This window comes from Mobula birostris, chromosome 1 (genome assembly GCF_030028105.1).
Source record: "Mobula birostris isolate sMobBir1 chromosome 1, sMobBir1.hap1, whole genome shotgun sequence".
Classification (NCBI taxonomy): domain Eukaryota; kingdom Metazoa; phylum Chordata; class Chondrichthyes; order Myliobatiformes; family Myliobatidae; genus Mobula; species Mobula birostris.
Window position 1 is genome coordinate 202,018,457 of NC_092370.1, and position 23,121 is coordinate 202,041,577.

The 23,121-nt window shown below is 41.6% G+C and overlaps 1 protein-coding gene across 1 annotated transcript; it reads right to left on the reverse strand.

Annotated features, from left to right (window-relative positions):
* Positions 1-906: 906 nt before the first annotated feature.
* LOC140211584 (prostaglandin D2 receptor-like) lies at positions 907-22,376 on the reverse strand. Its single transcript, XM_072281500.1, has 2 exons — positions 21,107-22,376; positions 907-4,121 (listed from the first exon to the last, which is right to left on the reverse strand). The coding sequence occupies exons 1-2, from the start codon at positions 21,863-21,865 to the stop codon at positions 3,915-3,917; spliced, it is 966 nt and encodes a 321-aa protein (XP_072137601.1). The 5' UTR covers positions 21,866-22,376; the 3' UTR covers positions 907-3,914.
* Positions 22,377-23,121: the final 745 nt, after the last annotated feature.

A 23,121-nucleotide genomic window follows, 5' to 3' on the forward strand; every position in this document is an offset into this window, starting at 1 on the left:
GAAGAAGCAGTGAGATACAGGCTGGAAGGTAAATGGTGGAACCAGTTGGGGCGCATGGATGGGCACATGGAGCCAAATGGGGAAGCAGGACCATAAAACATAGGGGCAGAATTAGGCCATTCAGCCTGTCGCGTCTGTTCTGCCATTTCATCATGACTGAACCCAGATCCCACTCAACCCCATACACCTGCCTTCTCACCATATCCTTTGATGTCCTGACCGATCAGGAAACTATCAAGTTCTGTCTTAAATATGCCCATGGACTTGGTCTCCACCGCAGTCTGTGGCAGAGCATTCCGCAGATTCACTACTCTCTGGCTAAAAAAAAAATTCCTCCTTACCTCTGTTCTGAAAGGTCATCCCTCAATTTTGAGGCTGTGCCCTCTAGTTCTGGATACTCCCACCATAGGAAACATGCTTTCCACATCCACATTATCTAGTCCTTTCAACATTCAGTAGGTTTCAATGAAATCCCCCTGCATTCTTCTAAATTCCAGTGAGTACAGGCCCAAAGCTGCCAAATGCTATGGATGGGTTGATGTTGAAATGAAAACTGGTTGTTGAAAAGAATCAAATACCAACTGAAGAAAAAGCAGAGGCACATGGAGCATCGCGGGAGATGGTAGTGAAAAGATAGAGATAGAAACTGGCAGGTAATAGGTGGAACCAAATATGGCAGATAGGTAACTGTAATGAGTCTTGGTAACTTGGTGATGGAGGGGAAGTGAAGGAAAGCAATTGAAAAGATGAATCTGGCTGGATTGGTGGAAGAGAAAGAAACAAGGGTATGGATACTGAAAATTGGAAAAAAAATGTTCATAACTGAAATTATATTTTATTCACCAAAATAGATAATCTCACATTTCTGCCACCAATGAAACTAAACATTTTCAAAAGTGTACAGAGAATGAAACCAGATTTATTAAAATCCAGAGCAAATGAGAGATCAAACACTTCTCACACAAATATTATGGCTTTCTTAACTGCAGCTGAAACAATCAAGAGATCATATAAAATAATTTCATGAAAAATCCACTGTTATTTTATAATTTATTGTATATTTATTACGTTGTTCATGGTTAAACAGCATGTTCGTCAGATTGAGGATGAAAGAAATGTTAACGTAAATTAATTCTCCTGCACCCCCTAGAGGTTAACATTAGCATTAGGAGCCATTTTTTGGAATAGGTAAATAAGGTCCGGTTTTGCAAAATAAAAGCAGTTCTTTTACACCAAGTTTACATTAATTTCTAAAATTCATAACCAAATGATTATAATACGTAATGTAATTATAATGTATGATGTAATTATAATGTGTTACAATGTGATATAGTTTATTCTGGATTTTATATTTGGGAACTTCAAATTTCCAAATGATTCTCAGATTGATTGTCAGGGAAATCTTATTTATGATATTAATGGAGAAATGTACCTGTAGAGATGATGATCTTTAAAATATTCCTTAGAAGTATTTTAAATGATTATGGTCAAATAACAGAGTCTAATTATATGAGAAGTTGATCCAGTGGTTGGACATGTTTCAGATTCAAACTGACCTTATTCAACTCTCTTAGCACTAATATTTATATCAGCTAGTTTTTGTTTTGTCTTCTCCACTAACTACTTGTTACCAGATTACTTGTCTGGCATCTTCCTGGATAAGTCAATAACATGGTTAAAAATAAGGAAGATCAAAGACATTACCCCTCATCTTGTCACCAATTCATCTGCCGGGTATCTCTGCTCCAATGCAATTCAAAATAGAGAATAGACCATCCAACGATGAAGCACAGCAACTGGCTCTTTGCCTCACAAATATTGTGCCAAACTAATTGAACTCGAAACTAAATAGGTAACTAATTTCTTCTGCCTTCACAGTGTCCATATCCCTCCATTCTCTGCATATTCATGTATCCCATCTAAGATGCCTCTGTTGTATTCATCTCTACCAGCACCTGTGGCAGTGCATTCAAGGTGCCTACTACATTCTATATTAAAAATCTTGCCCCTGCACACCTCCTCTGAACTGATCCCCTCTCAACCTAAATACATGCAGCTTAATAGTAGACATTTTGACTCTTGGAAAAAAGTTACTGGCTGTCTACCTACACCTTCTATCAGGTTCTCAACCTCTTGCTCCAGTGAAAACAACCCAGCATTGTCCAATCTCTTCTTGGAGCACATTCCCTTGAATCCAGGCAGCATTCTGGTAAACTGCTTCTGCACTTTCTCCAATGCCTCCCTGTAAAGGGGAAGCTAGAATTGATTGCAATACACCAAATGTAACCTAAACAGTTGCAACATAACATCCTGATTCTTGAACTCAATGCCTGACTAATGCCTTTCTTTACCACCCCATAAGCCTGTGCAGCTACTTTCAGGGAGCTATTGACTGCTTACTAGATCCTCTGTACATCAATGTTGTTAAGGACCCTGCCATTAACTCTGTACTGTCCCTTTACAATTGATCTTCCAAAGTGCAACACCTCACACTCACCTTGATTGGATCAAATTCTGTTTGTCATTTCTTCATCCAAGTGATCTATTTTTAATTTTTTGTTGTTATTTTAGGGACGCAACACGGTAATAGGCCCTTCCAGCCAAATGAGCCCACGTTGCCAATTTCACCCATATGATCAATTAACTTGCTAATCTGTACATCTTTGGGATGTGGAGGAAATCAGAGCATGCAGAGGAAATGCACGAGGTCACTGACAGAACGTACAAACTCTTTACATACAGTGGCAAGAGCAATATTCACAATGCCTCCATTGCCTGTGAACTTACAAATCCACCTTTTCATTGGAATAAGCACAGGCATAGGTTTAAATATAAATAGCCAGCTTTGATTAGTTCTGCTTTCGCGAACAGGACACAGCTGGTCAAGTTTCCACAGCTCTTCCGGCAAAAAGTGGTTATGAATATCGTAGCATTCAGAGGGAGGGCCACGCCATCACAGAGAATAGGAGTATTTTTAGATGCTCCTTCTCCTTTTAGGTGTTTAATTGTTCATCGTGTTTCATGATTAGATGTGGCAGGACTGCAATGTTTGATCTGATCCTTTGGTTGTCGGATTGGTTATCTCTGTCTTTTGCATGCTGTGTTTGCAGCTTAGCATGTGTGAGCTCCTGTACTGCAACCTCAGTTTGAGGTGTTTATGGTACTGCTCCAAGCATGCCTGTGTGTTCATTGAGGCTGGAATGATACACTGGCTTGATATCAATACATGTGCCAGACCGTGAGTTGACATATTATGGTGATGCTAATGCTCCACAACACCACATTAATGTTTAGTTTTAAGCCCACTATCACAAGATTCAAATCTGAAAAATCTTGCAGAACATTGCTGGTGCACTTACATTATTTTTAGTGCCCACTAAATGCCTTTAGAGTCCTGTGAAAACTCCAAATAGATTGAAATATCTATCTCAGGTGTATTATTAAGTCAGCAAACAGAACTAGACAAATTGAAATTGGGATTTATCCAGATTTAAAGCAATTCTGACAAGTTGGAACACAGACAAAAATTGTCCATTAAACATATTATTATTGAAATTGTATAGATTCATACTTTAGCCAGAGACAATCATTAACAAGCATGCAAACATTATGAATATATAGGTACATAGAAACATTTAATAATAATAGGTTGCAACTTACAGATAGAATGTTACAACTGCATAAATTAATCTTAGTTTTCTCTGCTCCAGTTTGAGTAACGCCTTTCACAACTTTAAGAGCTTTAAAGTTATTGGGAATGTCTTTACCAACTTTAAAAGCAATGCCCATTACTATGGAATTTTGTTGAGTGTTCGTTGTTCTTCCACTTTTGAAGAGCCTCCATTTTTATTTTAACTTGAAAAATCAAAGAAATAGCAAGGCAATAAAATAATTCCACTATCAAGAACAGTGTTTTAATTTTCAACAGCAGGCACTGACTGTAAGTTCATCCTTGTGGAAGTATGTTTGAAACATACAAAAAGTAGTTTCCGGAAAACAGATGTTCTGAAAATTATGAAAACCCATGGATCAACAATCGAATTCACCGAAGCACACTTTAGGGCAATCAAATCTTCTTCATCTTTGCCATCAGGAGCAAATGCACCAATATATGCACGAATCTAAAATATTTAAGAAGATTGATAGATTTTAGACATTCACAATATTATGCAAGAAGAAATGTCTTAAAGAGAATGCTATTTATCAGAGGTGGTAGAAAAGGATTCTGCAACATGTTAATAGAAATAACTAAACAAAATGCATGGTTGTAAACACCGTGGATTCCAAAGATGTTTGCAGTGTTTTAGTTTACTTTCAATCTTGCTAAAATGAAATAAATCTTCATTCCATAGTGTTAAAAGGGTTTTGGTACATTAACTATTATGCAACCTCATCTCAGAACAATACTTTTCTTCTACCATGGTGTTATATTTGTGTTTTCCTCTGTTTTATTTGAGCAAAGAAGTCAGCCAAGAGTTTCATCTTCAATGATACCACGATCATCCTCATTAGCTGTACTTAGCTCCAGACCCCTTAATACCTTAGGTTCACAAAAATTCTGCCCTTTGTGGGCTTAATATAAACTACTAACCTGAATCAATTACCTTGCTTGCAGAAAATTTTCAACTTTCTTTCATCCTTTTGCGTTGAGAATTTTCATTGTTAAAAGCTATTTATGTATTTAGTCAATTGAAAAATTGATTTAAAAATGCAATGAAACTGCAGTCCAGGAGTAATTCATGTTAATTAACTCATTGCAGATCACAGCAAAATTTATCAACCATGATTTTTAACCTAAACATTTTAGGTTATTCTCCTGTTCTCCTATTCTAAACAGTATCACCTATATCACACAATCAAAACCAGGGAAATAAACTTTCTATGAACTTTCTAGTCCTGACAAAAGGTCTCGGCCTGAAATGTCGACTATACCTCTTCCTAGAGATGCTGCCTGGCCTGCTGCATTCACCAGCAACTTTGATGTATGTTGCTTGAAATTCCAGCATATGCAGATTTCCTTGTGTTTGCGTTTCTATGATACCAGTTGCTGTGCGCTCATGCAAAAATAGCTCTGACTTCTTTATTTTTATCTTAGAATACCTTTGCTTAGATATGCTGCACATAGCAAACTTCTATCAATGATTTCATACTGGAAAAACCAGTTTCAAACTGAAAGCAATTTATTTGGTGCTTTGCGCTGATCTGTAATATTACACTGTTAATTTATTCAAACCCACAGAAACAGAAATACCATGTTTAGTTTTCAGGCACACTATTTACAGCTTAAAAATTCAGCTGAGACTAAGTCTACAGTGCTCCTGCTATACATGAGAATTTGTTTCTAAACTTGCAGCTCACTTTAGTTACAGGCTATGTTTACAATCTGATCTTCTGTCAATTTCAAAAGAGTAAAGTGGATGTGAGCTAGGTAAAATACAAGGTTGTGGGGCTGGGTGGGGTTTCAATTGTAAATACTTCTTCGCACTTCAATGTTTGCAATTTGAACAGACAGTAGGAGTGGCACAAATCTTTTTGAGTGAAGACACTAAACAAAATAGGCCTAGGAATTCCTGAGTAGACTGGATGTCTCATATAAGGAAACACGATGAAGCTTTAGAGGGGGTTGCAATTTAGAGAAGATTTAGCAGGATTAGGCCTGGATTACAGAACATATAAAGTACATCAAGTCGTCAAGTTTATTGTCATTTAACTACATATATGTGTACCACCAAACAAGATAATGTTTCTCTGGTCCTTAGGTGTAAAGCACAGAAGTAAACATTACACATATATAACACACAGTAATTTAGGAAAGTAAGAATTAAACCTACAATGAATGACACATAGATAGGAAAGACTTAAGGAAAGGTTGAGTGAACTCGGGCTGTTTTCTTTGGAGCGACAGAGGATAAGAGGCATCTTAATAGAGGTGTATAAGTTTATGAGAACTGTAGATAGAGTGGCCAGCCAGCACCTTGGTCTCTGGATGACAATGGTGATTACCAGAGAAGATCTGTTTAAGGTGAGTGGAGGAAAGTTTAGGGGGGATGTCAAAGTTTTATTTTTTTTACACAGCAAGTGCACAGTGCCTGGATTGCACTGCCAGGGGTGGTGGTAGAGGCTGATACATTAGAGAGACACGGCCATAAGAAAAAATGGAGAGCTATTGGCAGGGTAGGAGCAAATGGTTAGATTGACCATGGAGTAGGTTGACATAGGTTTGCACATAAATCGCCTGTACTGTGCTGTACCGTTCTACATCCTTCTATGCCTAAGTCTGAACAGTAGTTTATATAAAGCTGAAACACGAGAAAGTCTGCTATTACAATATGTTCAATTAAGTCATATTACATTGTAACTGTAGCAAACAAAGTTTTCATGAAAGGTGACAATTCTGGGAGAAGTGAATTCAAGTAAAATGGCATTGGTCCAAAAAATTTTGCTTTGTTCAAGCTAGCAACAACGACAGCAAATTATTTCATTGAACCTCCTCCGTACTTTGAAGATTTTTTGCTGACCGTCCCTGCACCTTTCTCTATTCTCGTTCAGCACAGAATTATTCTCTAGGCTCTGGACTGCACATAACTGAATCCTGATGTGACCTCAGTCAAGGAGATTGCACAGTGATGTGCAAAATTGCAATATTGCCGGTACAATGTACATTTAAAATGAGAACTAAGCACATCATTGGCTCATGATATTGCTGTTCTCCATATTGCTTTTGTATTTTTGATTCATATAAAATTACTCATTCCTTTTCAATTCTGACATAAGAATATGAAATTGGATCACCACAATATTTTAACTGGAACAGCAATGTGTCTAAAATGATGATACATCCTGGTCACACCCAAACAGTATATGTGTTCCAATTTCTTCAGGGAAAAAACATGACAAGTCAGATGATTTTCTTATTTATATGCATCAGGTGGGCAGTGAAATTTGTTGATAGTTATATTTAAAGATGAGGATTCATGGGAAGACCTCTTCAGCCCAATTCCCTTGAATTTCCATTCGCCCACTAATAAAGGGAAAAATCCTGAAAACATCCACTTCTCCTATAACAATAATTGAGAGAGGTATGAGAAAAATAAAGCCACAAGAGACAGTAGATATTGAAGTTTAGAGCAAAAAAAAACGCTGGACAAACTGAATCAATATCAGCTCTTTGGTTTTGCTGGCAGTGAGTGGGAGGTTGTTGTTCTGACGCCTTCAGCCAGACTTTCATTCTCCCACCCATAATCTGATTTGTCACCACCTTCGATTCAGCCAACAACAGAGGTGTTGTCAGATAACTTAAATACGGCATTGGAGCTGAACTTAGCCTCACAGTTCTAAGTATAAAGTGAGTAGAGCTGTCCCATTCCAATTACAAATGCTCAATTAGATTATCTGTATTGTCGTTGTAAACACACCCTGAGTAGCTGCAATGAAACTTTAAAGTTCCTTCCAGATGAGCTGCAGTGGTCAACAGTTAGTATTTGACTATAGTTTTTTTTCAAAGTACTGATTTGTTCTGTCTGAGAATTCTCTTCTATTACACCAAATATTTATATACCCCTCCTCCCTTGGATTAGGTTGTCAAGATGCTATTTCCTCCAAGCTTTAGATAGAGCATAAGTGGACTTTGTATGTTTTAAAGTAGTGATTTTTATTCACATGATATGGGAACATTTCTCAGCGGCAGAGTATAATCAGCAATGTGTTAGGGTGGAACTGACACCTATTGAGGAAACTCTGCTATCATTCTCCTCCAGTTCCTGGATGATAGTCTCTGTGTTAAATTTCTTCAACACAATCGCAAAGAAAGTACTTTATATCCACTGGCCACTTCTGTCTCTAACTACTGCCTAATAATAATGCAATTTCTTATTGTTGGTTTGTTTTCAACTATTCGTTCCAGTTGAACTAAACTCAAACTTCATAGCATAAGTAGACAAGTTACTTAATAAACATTTTACATGGATACACATTCTCACAAAAATAGATAATTCACTCGTTGCCATATATGCCCTTATTGGATTAAGCATTAAAGTCTATTTAAAGTCTTGAGATAGTACCAATTAAAAAGGTCCTATTTTACTTATTCCCTACTGATGTCTACATCAGTAGACATGGTTTGTTGCCTCCCGGGTGCCAGGGTCCGGGATGTCTCTGACCAGGTGCACAACATCCTGCTACGAGAGGGAAAGCAACCGGAAGTCGTGATACATGTTGGGACCAACGACATAGGCAGGAAGAGGGATGAGGTCCTGAAGTGTGAGTTTTGGGAAATCGGCAGAAGGCTGAAGAACAGGACCTCAAGGGTGGTGTTCTCAGGAATGCTGCCAGTGCTACGTGACAGTGATGGTAAGAATTGTAGGAGATGGCAGTTGAATGCGTGGTTGAGGAGTTGGTGCAGGGAGCAGGGTTTTAGGTTTTCAGATCATTGGGATCTCTTCTGGGGAAGGTGGGACCTGTACAGATTGGATGGGTTGCACCTGAACTGGAGGGGGAGCAATATCCTTGCAGGTAGGTTGCTAGCATGGTTCGGGAGGGTTTAAACTAATTTGCAAGGGGGATGGGACCCAGGGCGATAGAGCAGTGAAAGTAGTGCATGGAGTAAAGCCAGATCTAACATACAGAGAGGCTTTGAGCAAAGAGAAGCAGAATAAACCGTGTAAAGACAGTATGGTAGAAGGACTGAAATGTGTGTACCTCAATGCAAGAAGCATCAGGAACAAAGGTAATGAACTGAGAGCTTGGAGACATACATGGAATTATGATGTAGTGGCCATTACAGAGACTTGGCTGGCACCAGGGCAGGAATGGATTCTCAACATTCCTGGATTTCAGTGCTTAAAAGGGATAGAGAAGGCGGAAAAAGGGGAGGAGGGGTGGCATTACTGGTCAGGGATACCATTACAGCTACAGAAAGGGTGGGTAATGTAGCAGGATCATCTTTTGAGTCAGTATGGGTGGAAGTCAGGAACAGGAAGGGAGCAGTTACTCTATTGGGGGTATTCTATAGGCTCCCTGGTAGCAGCAGAGATACAGAGGAGCAGATTGGGAGGCAGATTTTGGAAAGGTGCAGAAATAACAAGGTTGTTATCATGGGTGACTTTAACTTCCCTAATATTGATTGGCACCTGATTAGTTCCAAGGGTTTAGATGGGGCAGAGTTTGTTAAGTGTGTCCAGGACGGACTCCTGTTACAGTATGTGGACAGGCTGACTAGGGGGAATGCCATACTAGATCTAGTATTAGGTAATGAACCGGGTCAGGTCACAAATCTCTCAGTGGGTGAGCATCTGGGGGACAGTGACCACCGCTCCCTGGCCTTTAGCATTATCATGGAGAAGGATAGAATCAGAGAGGACAGGAAAATTTTTAATTGGGGGAAGGGCAAATTATGAGGCTATAAGGCTAGAACTTGCGGGTGTGAATTGGGATGATGTTTTTGCAGGGAAATGTACTATGGACATATGGTCGATGTTTAGAGATCTCTTGCGGGATAAATTTGTCCCGGTGAGGAAGATAAAGAATGGTAGGGTGAAGGAACCATGGCGGACAAGTGAGGTGGAAAATCTAGTCAGATGGAAGAAGGCAGCATATATGAGGTTTAGGAAGCAAGGATCAGATGGGTCTATTGAGGAATATAGGGAAGCAAGAAAGAGGCTGAGAAGAGCAAGAAGGGGGCATGAGAAGGCCTTGGCGAGTAGGGTAAAGGAAAACCCCAAGGCATTCTTCAATTATGTGAAGAACAAAAGGATGACAGGAGTGAAGGTAGGACTGATTAGAGATAAAGGTGGGAAGATGTGCCTGGAGGCTGTGGAAGTGAGCGAGGTCCTCAATGAATACTTCTCTTCGGTATTCACCAATGAGAGGGAACTTGATGATGGGGAGGACAATATGAGTGAGGTTGATGTTCTGGAGCATGTTGATATTGAGGGAGAGGAGGTATTGGAGTTGTTAAAATACATTAGGACGGGTAAGTCCCCGGGGCCTGACAGAATATTCCCCAGACTGCTGCACGAGGTGAGGGAAGAGATTGCTGAGCCTCCGGCTAGGGTCTTTATGTCCTCATTGTCCACAGAATGGTACGGGAGGATTGGAGGGAGGCGAATGTTGTCCCCTTGTTCAAAAAAGGTAGTAGGGATAGTCCGGGTAATTATAGACCAGTGAGCCTTACGTCTGTGGTGGGAAAGCTGTTGGAAAAAAATTCTTAGAGGTAGGATCTCTTGGCACTTAGAGAATCATGGTCTGATCAGGGACAGACAGCATGGCTTTGTGAAGGGGAGATTGTGTCTAACAAGCCTGATAGGGTTCTTTGAGGAGGTGACCAGGCATGTAGATGAGGGTAGTGCAGTAGATGTGATCTATATGGATTTTAGTAAGGCATTTGACAAGGTTGCACATGGTAGGCTTATTCAGAAAGTCAGAAGGCATGGGATCCAGGGAAGTTTGGCCAGGTAGATTCAGAATTGGCTTGCCTGCAGAAGGCAGAGGGTGGTGGTGGAGGGAGTACATTCAGATTGGAGGATTGTGACTAGTGGTGTCCCATACAGATCTGTTCTGGGACCTCTACTTTGCGTGATTTTTATTAACGGACTGGATGTGGGGGTAGAAGGGTGGGTTGGCAAGTTTGCAGATGACACAAAGGTTGGTGGTGTTGTAGATAGTGTAGGGGATTGTCAAAGATTGCAGAGAGACATTGATAGGATGCAGAAGTGGGCTGAGAAGTGGCAGATGGAGTTCAACCCGGAGAAGTGTGAGGTGGTACACTTTGGAAGGACAAACTCCAAGGCAGAGTACAAAGTAAATGGCAGGATACTTGGTAGTGTGGAGGAGCAGAGGGATCTGGGGGTACATGTCCACAGATCCCTGAAAGTTGCCTCACAGGTGGATAGGGTAGTTAAGAAAGCTTATGGGGTGTTAGCTTTCATAAGTCGAGGGATAGAGTTTAAGAGTCGCGATGTAATGATGCAGCTCTATAAAACTCTGGTTAGGCTACACTTGGAGTACTGTGTCCATTTCTGGTCACCTCACTATAGGAAGGATGTGGAAACATTGGAAAGGGTACAGAGAAGATTTACCAGGATGCTGCCTGGTTTAGAAAGTATGCATTATGATCAGAGATTAAAGGAGCTAGGGCTTTACTCTTTGGAGAGAAGGAGGATGAGAGGAGACATGATAGAGGTGTACAAGATAATAAGAGGAATAGATAGAGTGGGCAGCCAGCACCTCTTCCCCAGGGCACCACTGCTCAATACAATAGGACATGGCTTTAAGGTAAGGGGTGGGAAGTTCAAGGGGGATATTAGAGGAAGCTTTTTCACTCAGAGAGTGGTTGGTGCGTGGAATGCACTGCCTGAGTCAGTGGTGGAGGCAGATACACTAGTGAAGTTTAAGAGACTACTAGACAGGTATATGGAGGAATTTAAGGTGGGGGCTTATATGGGAGGCAGGGTTTGAGGGTCGGCACAACATTGTGGGCCAAAGGGCCTGTACTGTGCTGTACTATTCTATGTTCTATGTTTATAAGCCTACAGACTCTCACAGCTACCTGGACTATTCCTCTTCTCGCCCTGTCTCTTGCAAAAATGCCACCCTCTTCTCGCAATTCCTCTGTCTCCGCTGCATCTGCTCTCAGGATGAGGCTTTTCATTCCAGGATGAGGGAGATGTCCTCCTTTTTTAAAGAAAGGGGCTTCCCTTCCTCCACTATCAACTCTGCTCTCAAACGCATCTCCCCCATTTCACGTACATCTGCTCTCACTCCATCCTCCCGCCACCCTACTAGGAATAGGGTTCCCCTTGTCTTCACCTACCACCCCACCAGCCTCCGGGTCCAACATATAATTCTCCATAACTTTTGCCACCTCCAACAGGATCCCACCACTAAACACATCTTTCCCTTAGCCCCCTCTGTAGAAAGCCGCAGGGATCGCTCCCTACACGACTCCTTTGTCCATTCGTAACCCCATCCCTCCCCACCGATCTCCCTCCCGGCACTTATCCTTGTAAGCGGAACAAGTACTACACATGCCCTTACACTTCCTCCCTCACCACCATTCAGGGCCCCAGACAGTCCTTCCGGGTGAGGCAACACTTCGCCTGTGAATTGGCTGGTGTGATATACTGCGTCCGGTGCTCCCAATGCGGCCTTCTATATATTGGCGAGACCTGACGCAGACTGGGAGACCATTTCACTGAACACCTACACTCTGTCCGCCAGAGAAAGCAGGGTATCCCAGTGGCCACACATTTTAATCCCACGTCCCATTCCCATTCTGATATGTCTATCCACGGCCTCCCCTACTGTCAAGATGAAGCCACACTCAGGTTGGAAGAACAACACCTTATATTCCATCTGAGTAGCCTCCAACCTGATGGCATGAACATTGTCTTCTCTAACTTCTGTTAATGCCCCACCTCCCCTTCATACCCCATCCGTTATTTATTTATCTTTTATTATTATATATATTTTTCTCTCTCTCCTTTTTCTCCTTCTGTCCTTCTCACTATACTCCTTGCCCATCATTTGGGCTTCCCCCCTCCTCCTTTTTCTCCCTAGGCCTCCCATATCCTCTCATATCCCTTTTGCCAATCAACTTCCCAGCTCTTAGCTTCATTCCTTCCCTCTCCTGTCTTCTCCTATCATTTCAGTTCTCCCCTTCCCTTTCCCACTTTCAAATCTCTCACTATTTCTTCTTTCAGTTAGTCCTGACGAAGGGTCTCGGCCCGAAACGTCGACTGTACCTCTTCCTAGAGGTGCTGCCTGGCCTGCTGCGTTCACCAGCAACTTTTATGCGTGTTGCTATTTTACTTATTCTTGGATTGTGGACATGGCTCAAAATTCTGATGTATATTAACCACCCCTATTGATCTGAATAGGTTACTAATCCAGTTGAGAGTCGTCTATATCATTTTGGGACTGGATTCTCAAATGGACCAGAATGATTAATTGTCTCAGTATCTCCTTGTTCATTTTTTTAGATCATCAGTATTTTGAAACATTTTATGACTGAAACGGTTTAGAGAGCCAGCTGACATCCTTGGAGCTCTTTGGTCTGCTTACATACAACAGATTGTCTCAATTTCTCTATCTTCTAGTTTTGTAACATCCTTCCTGTCCTTTGTTTCGATCCTAGTTCCCCTTTTGACTTTCCTTCTGTACTGCTTTCCTTACCCCAGGTGCTTCTGTTTCAACCCTTTCCAGAAAGCCTAGACAACACTGTTCCTGGGGCATTAATCTGAGTTCTTCCCGGGGAAAGCTACTTGCTCTCGTCCAGATACCACCTTCATCAGAACTGGTTCCAGTGTCCCAGAAATATATATCCCTCCCCCTTGCAAAGTCTGTCTGACATGTATTCAATTGGTCTATTCTCCCGTTCCTATAACCTCCCTGGTGTGTGACACCACGAATAATCCGGAAAAGACTACTTTTGGGGTCTTGTTTTAAAAAACTTATTTCCAAACTCTTTAAAATAAGTTTACAGGATCTCAAATCTACTCCAGCAACTTTTATTGCTGCCAATGATATTTACAGTAACTGAGCCAACTTAATTGTAAATTCCATCTTCTGCTTTACACTTCATCACATGATTTTCCATCTGCTGGCCATCTAGCTTATCTAGTCCAGCTTTGAACAGCTGTGTGCCAGATGCATATGCCACTAATTTCTTCAGAATGAACTGACTAAATGCACAGATAATCTCACCTCTGATGAGGAAGTTGAAAAAGTCAATAAACTGTAATAATCCTCTGTGTAGTGTAGTTCCAATATCATTAAATCAAAGGATCCTCCTTGCTCCTACGTGCTTATAAAACAGCAGCTGTTTCGGATAGATTGAAATGTGTTTGTAATGCATCTAATCAGATACACTAGATCTTCTATTAGGGAATGAGACAGAGCAGGTGACAGAGGTTTGTGTAGGGGAAAATTTTGCATCTAGAGAACTTTGCCATTAGTTACAAGGCAATTATGGAGAAGGATAGGTCTGGCCCTCGGATTGAGAACCTAGATGCGAGGAAGGTTCATTGAAATGGTATCAGAAAGGATCTGACAAGTGTGGATTGAGGCTGGTCGTTTTCTGGCAAAGGTATACTTGGCATGCGGGATGACTTAATTTTGAGAGTATAGCGTCTGTATGTTCCTGTCAGAATTAAAAGGCAAGGACAACAGATTTAGGGAATCTTGGTTTTTGAGAAATATAGTGGCCTGGTTAAGTAGAAGAAGGAGGTGCATAGCAGGTATAGACAGGAAGGAGCAAATGAAGTACTTGAAGAATGCAAGAAATGCAAGACAACACTTAAGAAGAAATTCAGGAGGACTTTTAAAAAAAAGGATGTGGTTGTTCCAGTAGACAAAGTGAAGGAGAATCTCAAGGGCTTCTATAGATTAAGTATGCTCAACGACTTGGCCTCCACAGCAGCCTGTGGCTACAAATCCCACACATTCACCACTCTGTGGCTAAAGAAATTACCTGTCATCTCTGTTCTAAAAGGAAGCTTCTCTATTCTGAGGAGATGCTCTGGTCTTAGGTTCTCCCACCACAGAAAGCATCCTCTGCACATCCACTCTATCAAGGCCTTTCAACATTTGATTGGTTTCAATGAGGTCATTCTTCGTTCTTCAGAATTCCAGTGAGAACAGGTCCAGAGCCATCAAACATTCCTCTGATGGTAAGTTTTTCAATTCCAGAATCATTTTCATAAACTTCCATTGTACCCTCACCAATATCATCATATCCTTTCTTAGACAGAGGCCCAAAACTGTTCACAATACAAGTGAGGCCTCACCAGTGCTTTATAAAGCCTCAACGTTAAATCTTTGCTTTTATATTCTAATCCTCTTGAAATGAATGCCCACCTTTGCCTTCCTCACCACAGACTCAAACTGCAAATTAACCTTTAGAGAACCCTGAACAAGGTCTCCTGGGTGCCCTTGTGCACCTCAGATTTTTGAATTTTCTCTCCATTAAGAAAATAGTCAACCATTTCATTTCTTCTACCAAGGTGCATGACCATACATTTCCCAGCACTACATTCTATCTGCCATTTCTTTGCCCTTTCTCCTAATCTGTCTAAGGCCTTCTGTAGCCTCTCTACTTCCTCAAACCACCAGCCCCTCCCTCCACCTAGCTTCATATCATCTGCAAACTTTGCAATGAAGCCATCAATTCCATCATTCAAATCATTGATATTCAGTGGCATGCAAAAGTTTGGGCACCCCAGTCAAAATTTCTGTTACTGCGAATAGCTAAGCAAGTATTCATTTTGGCTCAGTCCTTTATTTTCATTAACGTCATTATGAAAACACATCTTTGTGTAAGTTGGCTAGATAGTTGTCCACTCTTCAAGAAGGGAGAGAGGCAGAAGAAAGGAAACTATTGGCCAGTTACTCTGACCTCAGTGATTGGGAAAATGTTGAAGTTGATTATTAAGGTTGAGGTCTCAGGATACTTGGGGGCACATGATAAAACAAGTCGTATTCAGCATAGTTTCCCCAAGGGAGAATCTTGCCTGAAAAATCGGTTGAAAATCTTTGAAGAAATAACAAGCAGGATAGACAAGGGAGAATCGGTTGATGTTGTGCACTTTGAGAGAACTGCACATAGGATGGCTAGAAAGGCAAATCAAAACCTCCATTTGACTGCAAAGGACCTTCAGGAAGATTTAACAGACTCTGGAGTGGTGGTGCACTGTTCTACGGTGCAGCGACACCTGCACAAATATGACCTTCATGGAAGAGTCATCAGAAGAAAACTTTTCCTGCATCCTCACCACAAAATTCAGCATCAGAAGTTTGCAAACGAACATCTAAATAAGCCTGATGCATTTTGGAAACAAGTCCTGTGGACTGATGAAGATAAATAGAGCTTTTTGGCCTTTTGCAAGGAAGAACAGGCGAAAATCCCCCAAACAAGAATTGAAAGACTCTTAGCTGGCTACAGAAAGCGTTTACAAGCTGTGATACTTGCCAAAGGAGGTGTTACTAAGTACTGCCATGCAGGGTGCCCAAACTTTTGCTTTAGGCTCTTTTCATTTTTTGTTATTTTGAAACTGTAAAAGATGGAAATAAAAAAGTTTTCTTGCTTAAAATATTAAAGAAATGTGTCATCTTTAACTTTATACCTTTTGGAAATTAGTTCATCTTTTACTCGCTTAGCTATTCACAGTAACGGAAGTTTTGACCGGGGTGCCCAAACTTTTGCATGCCACTGTATAACCCAAATAGAATCGGTCCCAGCACCACTTGTCACCAGCAGCCAACCAGAAAAGGCTCCTTTTATTCCCACACTTTGCCTCCTGCCAGTCAGCCACTGCTTTATCCATGCTGGAATCAATACCATGGGCTCCCAGCTTGTTAAGCAGCCTCTTGTGTGGCACCTTATTAAAGGCTTTCTGAAAATCCAAGTGCACAACATCAACTGATTCTCCCTTGTCTATCCTGCTTGTTACTTCTTCAAAGATTTTCAACCGATTTTTCAGGCAAGATTCTCCCTTGGGGAAACTATGCTGAATACGACTTGTTTTATCATGTGCCCCCAAGTATCCTGAGACCTCAACCTTAATAATCAACTTCAACATTTTCCCAACCACTGAGGTCAGAGTAACTGGCCAATAGTTTCCTTTCTTCTGCCTCTCTCTCTTATTGGACAACTATCTAGCCAATTTACACAAAGATGTGTTTTCATAATGACATTAATGAAAATAAAGAACTGAGCCAACATGAATACTGATCATGACATGTGATCTTAACAAAGTTGTTGCTTAACATCAACAACATATTTCATGTTAAGTGTATTGACAGTTGAGTGGGACATGCAAAGAAGATTAGTATTTTATTTTATTATTGTGAATTATATTAATGATTTTAACACCTGCTTTTGAGAAGTAACACATGCATGGGTTTTATGCCGACCAATTACTCTGAGTGAGTTAGCAAACTTCTGACACATCCAAAGGCTATGATTATGTCAACACAGATGTAGAACATATTAATCATACAATTATTTCTGACAACATCCAGAAATAACTGCTGTTTGCTGTTTTTCTCATACTTCATTAAACTACAGGAATTGAATTTGCTTGGAAGTAAATTTAAATTTCTTAATTTTAAGTGGGTTGCTTATTCCACAGTCACAGAAGGATGTTAATAATTAACCTAAAGCCTTTGAGGCGTTTTAGAAAAAAATGACAATAAAATGTGAAAGGTGATACAGTGCCTCTGAAGGATTTGAATATTCATGAGGCATAATAAAAAATCCTGCATTTATAATTTACCTGTTGGACATCAGTTGACACAATCGGCTGATGGTCCAATCCTGCAAAACTTTGCTTTTTGACCACAAGGTGGGTAGATCTCAGGGATCACTGAGGTGCTACCCTTTTGACCTCTTGCCCTTTACCGAGTGAATGTGGTCCCTGAGTGGCTTTCATACATACTACTGCTGGGAGCAGTACCTTCCAACTTGTACCTTGGCGGTTGCCTTCCTGGGGGAGTGCCTCACACTGCGCAGAGATTTTGAAACGCACGTACATCGGCAAATAGGTATGGAGAATGGGGGAAAGGATCTGCACTGAGAAGGAGTTCCTTTGGAGATAATGGGGAAAAATGGAGTGCAAAGTCTTGTGTTTATAGGGCGTAGAAGGGCAGAAGATATTGATACATTTTTCTGGCAAATTTCTGGAGATATATCGTGGAGAACATTCCGACTGATTGCATCATCAACTGGTATGGAGGGATCGTTGCACAAGATCTGAAAAAAACTGCCGAGGGTTGCAAACTTTGCCAGCTCCATCATGGGCACTCGTCTCATCAGCATCAAGATCATCTTCAAAAGGTGAAACCTCAAAACGGCGGCACCCGTAATTAAGGACATCCTTCATCTAGGACATCACAAGATCACAAGATCACAAGATCACAAGACAAAGGAGCAGAAGTAGGGCATTCGGCCCATCAAGTCTGCTCTGCCACTCCACCATGAGCTAAACTATTCTCCCATCTAGTTCCAATTTCCCCAAAACTGCACACAGTATTCCAAATGAGGTCTCACCAATGCCCCATAGAGCCTCATCAACACCTCCTTATTCCCATACACTATTCCTCTTGAAATGAATGCCAACATAGCATTCGCTTTCCTTACCGCCAATCCAACTTGGTGGTTAACCTTTAGAGTATCCTGCACGAGGACCCCCAAGTCCCTTTGCTCTTCCGATTTTTGAATTTTCTCCCCATCTAAATAATAATCTGCCCGATTATTTCTTCTTCCGAAATGTACAACCGTACATTTGTCAACGTTGTATCTCATCTGCCATTTCTTTGCCCACTCTCCTAAACTGACCACGTCTCTCTGCAACCTTTCCATTTCTTCGACACTTCCTGCTCCTCTACCTATCTTGGTGTCATCTGCAAACATAGCCACAAAACCATTTAATCCATAATCCAAATCATCGATATACATTGTAAAAAGAAGCGGTCCCAACACCGACCCCTGCGGAACACCACTAGTAACCGGCAACCAATCAGAATAGGATCCCTTTATTCCCACCCTTTGTTTTCTGCCTATCAGCCAATGCTCCACCCATTTCAATATCTTTCCTGTAATTCCATGGGCTCTCATCTTATTAAGCCGCCTCTTATGCGGCACCTTATCGAAGGCCTTTTGAAAATCCAAATACACAACATCCACAGCCTCTCTCTTATCAATCTTATTTGAGATTACCTCAAAAAATTCCATAGGTTGGTGAGGCAGGATCTTCCCTTCATGAAACCATGCTGGCTTGGGCCTATCTTGTTATGCACCTCGAGGATCGACTCCAATAACTTTCGAACTATCGATGTCAGACTAAACATGCACTCTTCTCATTGCTATCATTAGGGAGGTACAGGAGCCTGATGACATATATTTAGTGTTTTAGGGACAGCTTCTTCCCCTCCACCATCCCCTAACTAACGAATCCCCTATCACCACAGCTTGCCTCTTCTCTCCCCCGCCCGCCTCTTCCCTTCTGATCAGAGAACCAGTCTCAGTGCCAGAGACCCGACCACTGTGACTTTGCTCTGTTAGATCATCATATCCAAACTGATATATGGATGATATATGGGTGGCTGCACTGGTTCCTTAACCCCTTTACCCTTCCTTCCTTTAATTTGCTCTTGCTAATCAATCCCAAACACCGATACAGTTGTCGCTTGCGTCAAAGGCGTGTGCAGATTCAATGCAGTAACAATGGTTAGATTCCTTGCTTTGATTAACCCTGCGATGTAGCAAGAGGTATTCATACTTGGCTAGAGAGGAATGTGCCAGATTTGTTTTCACTGAATTGGTTCAGGGCGTTTTGAGCCTATTTTTTAAATGTCAGAGTTAACTGTTTGGATATTCGAGTCAAAATGTGTCATTGTGGTGTGGGTTGATTTTTGTTTCTGATTTCCAAATCGTAGTTATGATGGTATTAAAGTGCGTTGATTTCGCAGCTATACTTACACTAATGAAAATAATATATAATTCTGGAATAATTAGTTAACGTTTCTGTTCTACGAATAAGAAAATCTGCTATTGAATTTGGAGTTAGGTACGAACTGCCGATACATCTTTCCCCAGTCAGAAATCAAGTCAATTCTTCAGTACTTTAACCCCAAGTTTTGTTCCAATGGTTCCAACACCTTTATTAGGAGATTTTGGAGACAAAAGTGACTGCAGATGCAGGATTCTGGGGGTGGAAACAAACTGCCGGAGGAACTCAGCGGTCCGAGCACCATGGACGAAAGGAATTGTCAACATTTAGGGTCGAGTCTCTAGAAATTTTAATTCCTATGTGCAAACGCTGTTTGACTTTGGAATATTTGGTTCTAACGCATTAAGCAAATTCTTTCTATTAAAAAATGTTTGCAACAAATTCCAAATGAGCGGAAAACGAGATCTTTCGTTTATACCGTGCATTATTTTTCAAAGGTTAAGAACAGAAATTTTCAATCAGTTCATTACACGGCACCAGCAAAGTGATGACTAAAGTGCATTTGGAGATTTTGTACAAATATTGAAGCCTAGAAAATAAATTTTGATTGTATTAGTCACTCGTGCTAATCTCCGTTATGGGAGAAGGTTTCACTTGCCTTATAATGTTTGGTTAATGGATTAGCTTGAAGTCGTTTACATTTTAAGCATATACAAAGAAAATCTGAAGGTTATGACACTTAGTGTTAATAAAGTTGGCAGGTGATACTCATTTAACTGCGAATTTCCTCCTTTAAATCTTCGTCCATATGGAATGTGTTTTTAATCTTTTCAAACAAAGCGAACCAGACCATATCAAATTATGCCTTAAGTGCTTTAGACTTTGTCTACTTATCTTAAATCTGTCTGCGTTGGTTACTCTTATTTACTTTTTAGTTACTGGAAAGGGTTTCCTCTTGTTTGCCCCATCAGAACCTGTTGAAACTCATCATTCAATCTTCATTTAATTCTATTCAAATAAGGACAATTTTCATTTCTCTGGGGTCTTAGGATAATTTAATTTTCATTGCTAGTATATATCTACCTTCCTTGAAACCTTTAACAAAATATTTCAAATACTTCGATATACTTCAGCTTAGCTGTAACCAATGTTTTAATATAGACGTTTTAACCTCTTCATCCATACTTATACGAAACAAGCAGCGTACCCATTTGACGTATTTCAACTTGTCCTGTCACTTGCAAAGAGTGACCTGCGCACCTTTTCAACATTTCGGCATTTAGCTGAAGCTGCCTTTCTTTACGCGCCAAAATGCACCACTGGTTAAATTCACGCAGCTCATTTCGCCAGTTTGCGTCATTCTCAAGTCTTCCTACTTTTTGCTGCATTTGCAAGCTTGGAGGCCAGTCAAATATTGCAGTTAAGCCTATTCCATCTATTAACATGAGGCTATACTAAATGTATCCGCCACGGAAAAGTCAAGGGATCTTCTGCAAACGGCAGAACTGCTACTGAAGAAACACGAGCTTGCTTGTATTAAGTGTATTACTTTCGTTTGATCCACGTTTTTTAAACTAGAAGGGGGCGGTGAGAGGCGAAGGGGAACGGTGCGCTGGTGGGGATAGGGCGGGAGAGAAGTGTGACTGGAAGGGGCAACTTACCGTGAGAGGCAGAGAACAGATGAGGAAAATAACGTTCATGAGAACCAACAGGACGAGGTTGTCCAGCTCCTGGTGCCGTTCGAAGTGCTTCACGCGGCTGCTGCCCATTTCCTTGTGCCTCCGGTACATTTTGGTTAAAGTTATGGCCACGGAACTATTGCACACTAGCACGGCGGCGATGAGGATCGCCATGAGAGTCGCGTAAAGCACGGAGAAGGACTTGTTGTTATTGGTCATGTCAAAGAAACACCAGGTCCCCGGGCAGTACTGTTTGATGCTGCCTAGTCCCAGCAAAGGCATTAAACAAATGAACAGACAGCAGAAGTACACGGCGGGGAAAATGATGACCACTCGGCGCTTGGTGAAGTACTTCTGATACAAGAAAGGGTGACTTATAGAGAGCCAGCACTCCACTGCCATGGCAAACAAGAAGAACATCGAGGCCAAGCCGAAGAAGGACATGGCGACAGAGAAGTAGAGACACAGGCTGTCGTGTTCTGCCAGGGCTGTCAATGTACGGTTGGTAGCGTAGGACACGAACACTATTGGGCTAATCAGGCACTTTCCTAGTAGATCTGTCACCACCAGCTCAGTGACGAGAATGTAGAAGACGGACACCTGCCCCTTGCTCTCCCTCTTGTGCTTCCAGAGTATCACCAGCGCGATGATGTTGCCGATCAGCCCCGCAGTGAACAGTAGAAGGCTGCTCTTTACGCTGCTACCTTTCTGCACGCTGCTGAAGTTACCACAAGACGACATCCTTCACACCGACTTCCTAGCTGTCCGGTGATGCTCACGCCCAGGAAATTAGGGGCCAATGCCACCGAAGTCCGACTCGAGCTGCAGCCGCTGACCGGTACCAGTGCCTCGGAAACGCAGTGAGCGCAGCTCTGCCCAGCCGCAGCTGCTCCGGAGTCCAACTTTGCTTCCAGACGTAAGCGCCTCCGCTGTGGGAACAGACAATCGCTCCCGGACAATTTAAAACTACAATGCTGTTTCGTAGCCAAAATTAACACCAGCAGAATGCTCTGGGACGTTGCTTTCTAAAGCCAGAGTGCTCTGATTCCTGTGAATGCATTCCTCATACTTACTGGAGCGAATGAATACTGCTTCACTTTGGTAATCACTTGTATACTGCTTCACTTTGGTAATCTGCCCCAGCTGCCGGATGAAGAGCAGGGGTACCCACCTTTAAACCAGACCTTGCGCAGTGGGACATTCCTGAGATATCAGTTCACCCATTTGATTGGTTCATTGTTTGCTCCAAGAATCTCATGCTTTAAAATTAGACGATTTCCACATCCGCATTCGTTACATTTCAAGCCATAGATGACCCGGGCATTGTACTATCCCAAATTGCACTGCCTCACCCATTTTACAAAATTATCTCCTATATTTAATTACTGTCCGCACTGAAACGTTAGTATTCCTAAGCATAGGAGCGCATTTGAAGCTAACATGAAAATGCTATTTGTCGGGAGCGCTGCGTACGTATGTCCCTTAGCGACGTCAACGATCTCTGCCTCTTTAACAACCACTTTGAACCCCTACCATCAGGCAGAAAGTGCCGTAGCATTCGAGCAAGCATTGTCAGGGCGGGAAACAGCTTCTTTGTCCGCAACCCAGGCGGCGAAACAACTGAATTCCTTGCCATTACCGAGGTCTCAACACACATGAAGTGCCAGGAGCTTTATATTGTTTACTCTTCAAGTTGTAAAGAAAATGGATCTCTGTTACGAGTTTAGTTGTTTGTAGTAGTATGACCTTTGTGTTGTGTGTGAGTTATACGTACAGCGTTGTGCACCTTGGTCCGGAGGCGATATGGTTGAATGATAATGAACTTGAGAACACTCAGCAGATCAGTAACATCTACGGACAGAGAAAGAGAATGAAGCATTCAAGCCTTCCTGAAATACTCCCCGCACTTTTCACGGATGCGTCTTGACCCCCTGAGCCTTTCCAGCATTTTTATTTTTATTTTGTTTCGGATGTTCAACATGTGCAGTTTTTTGATT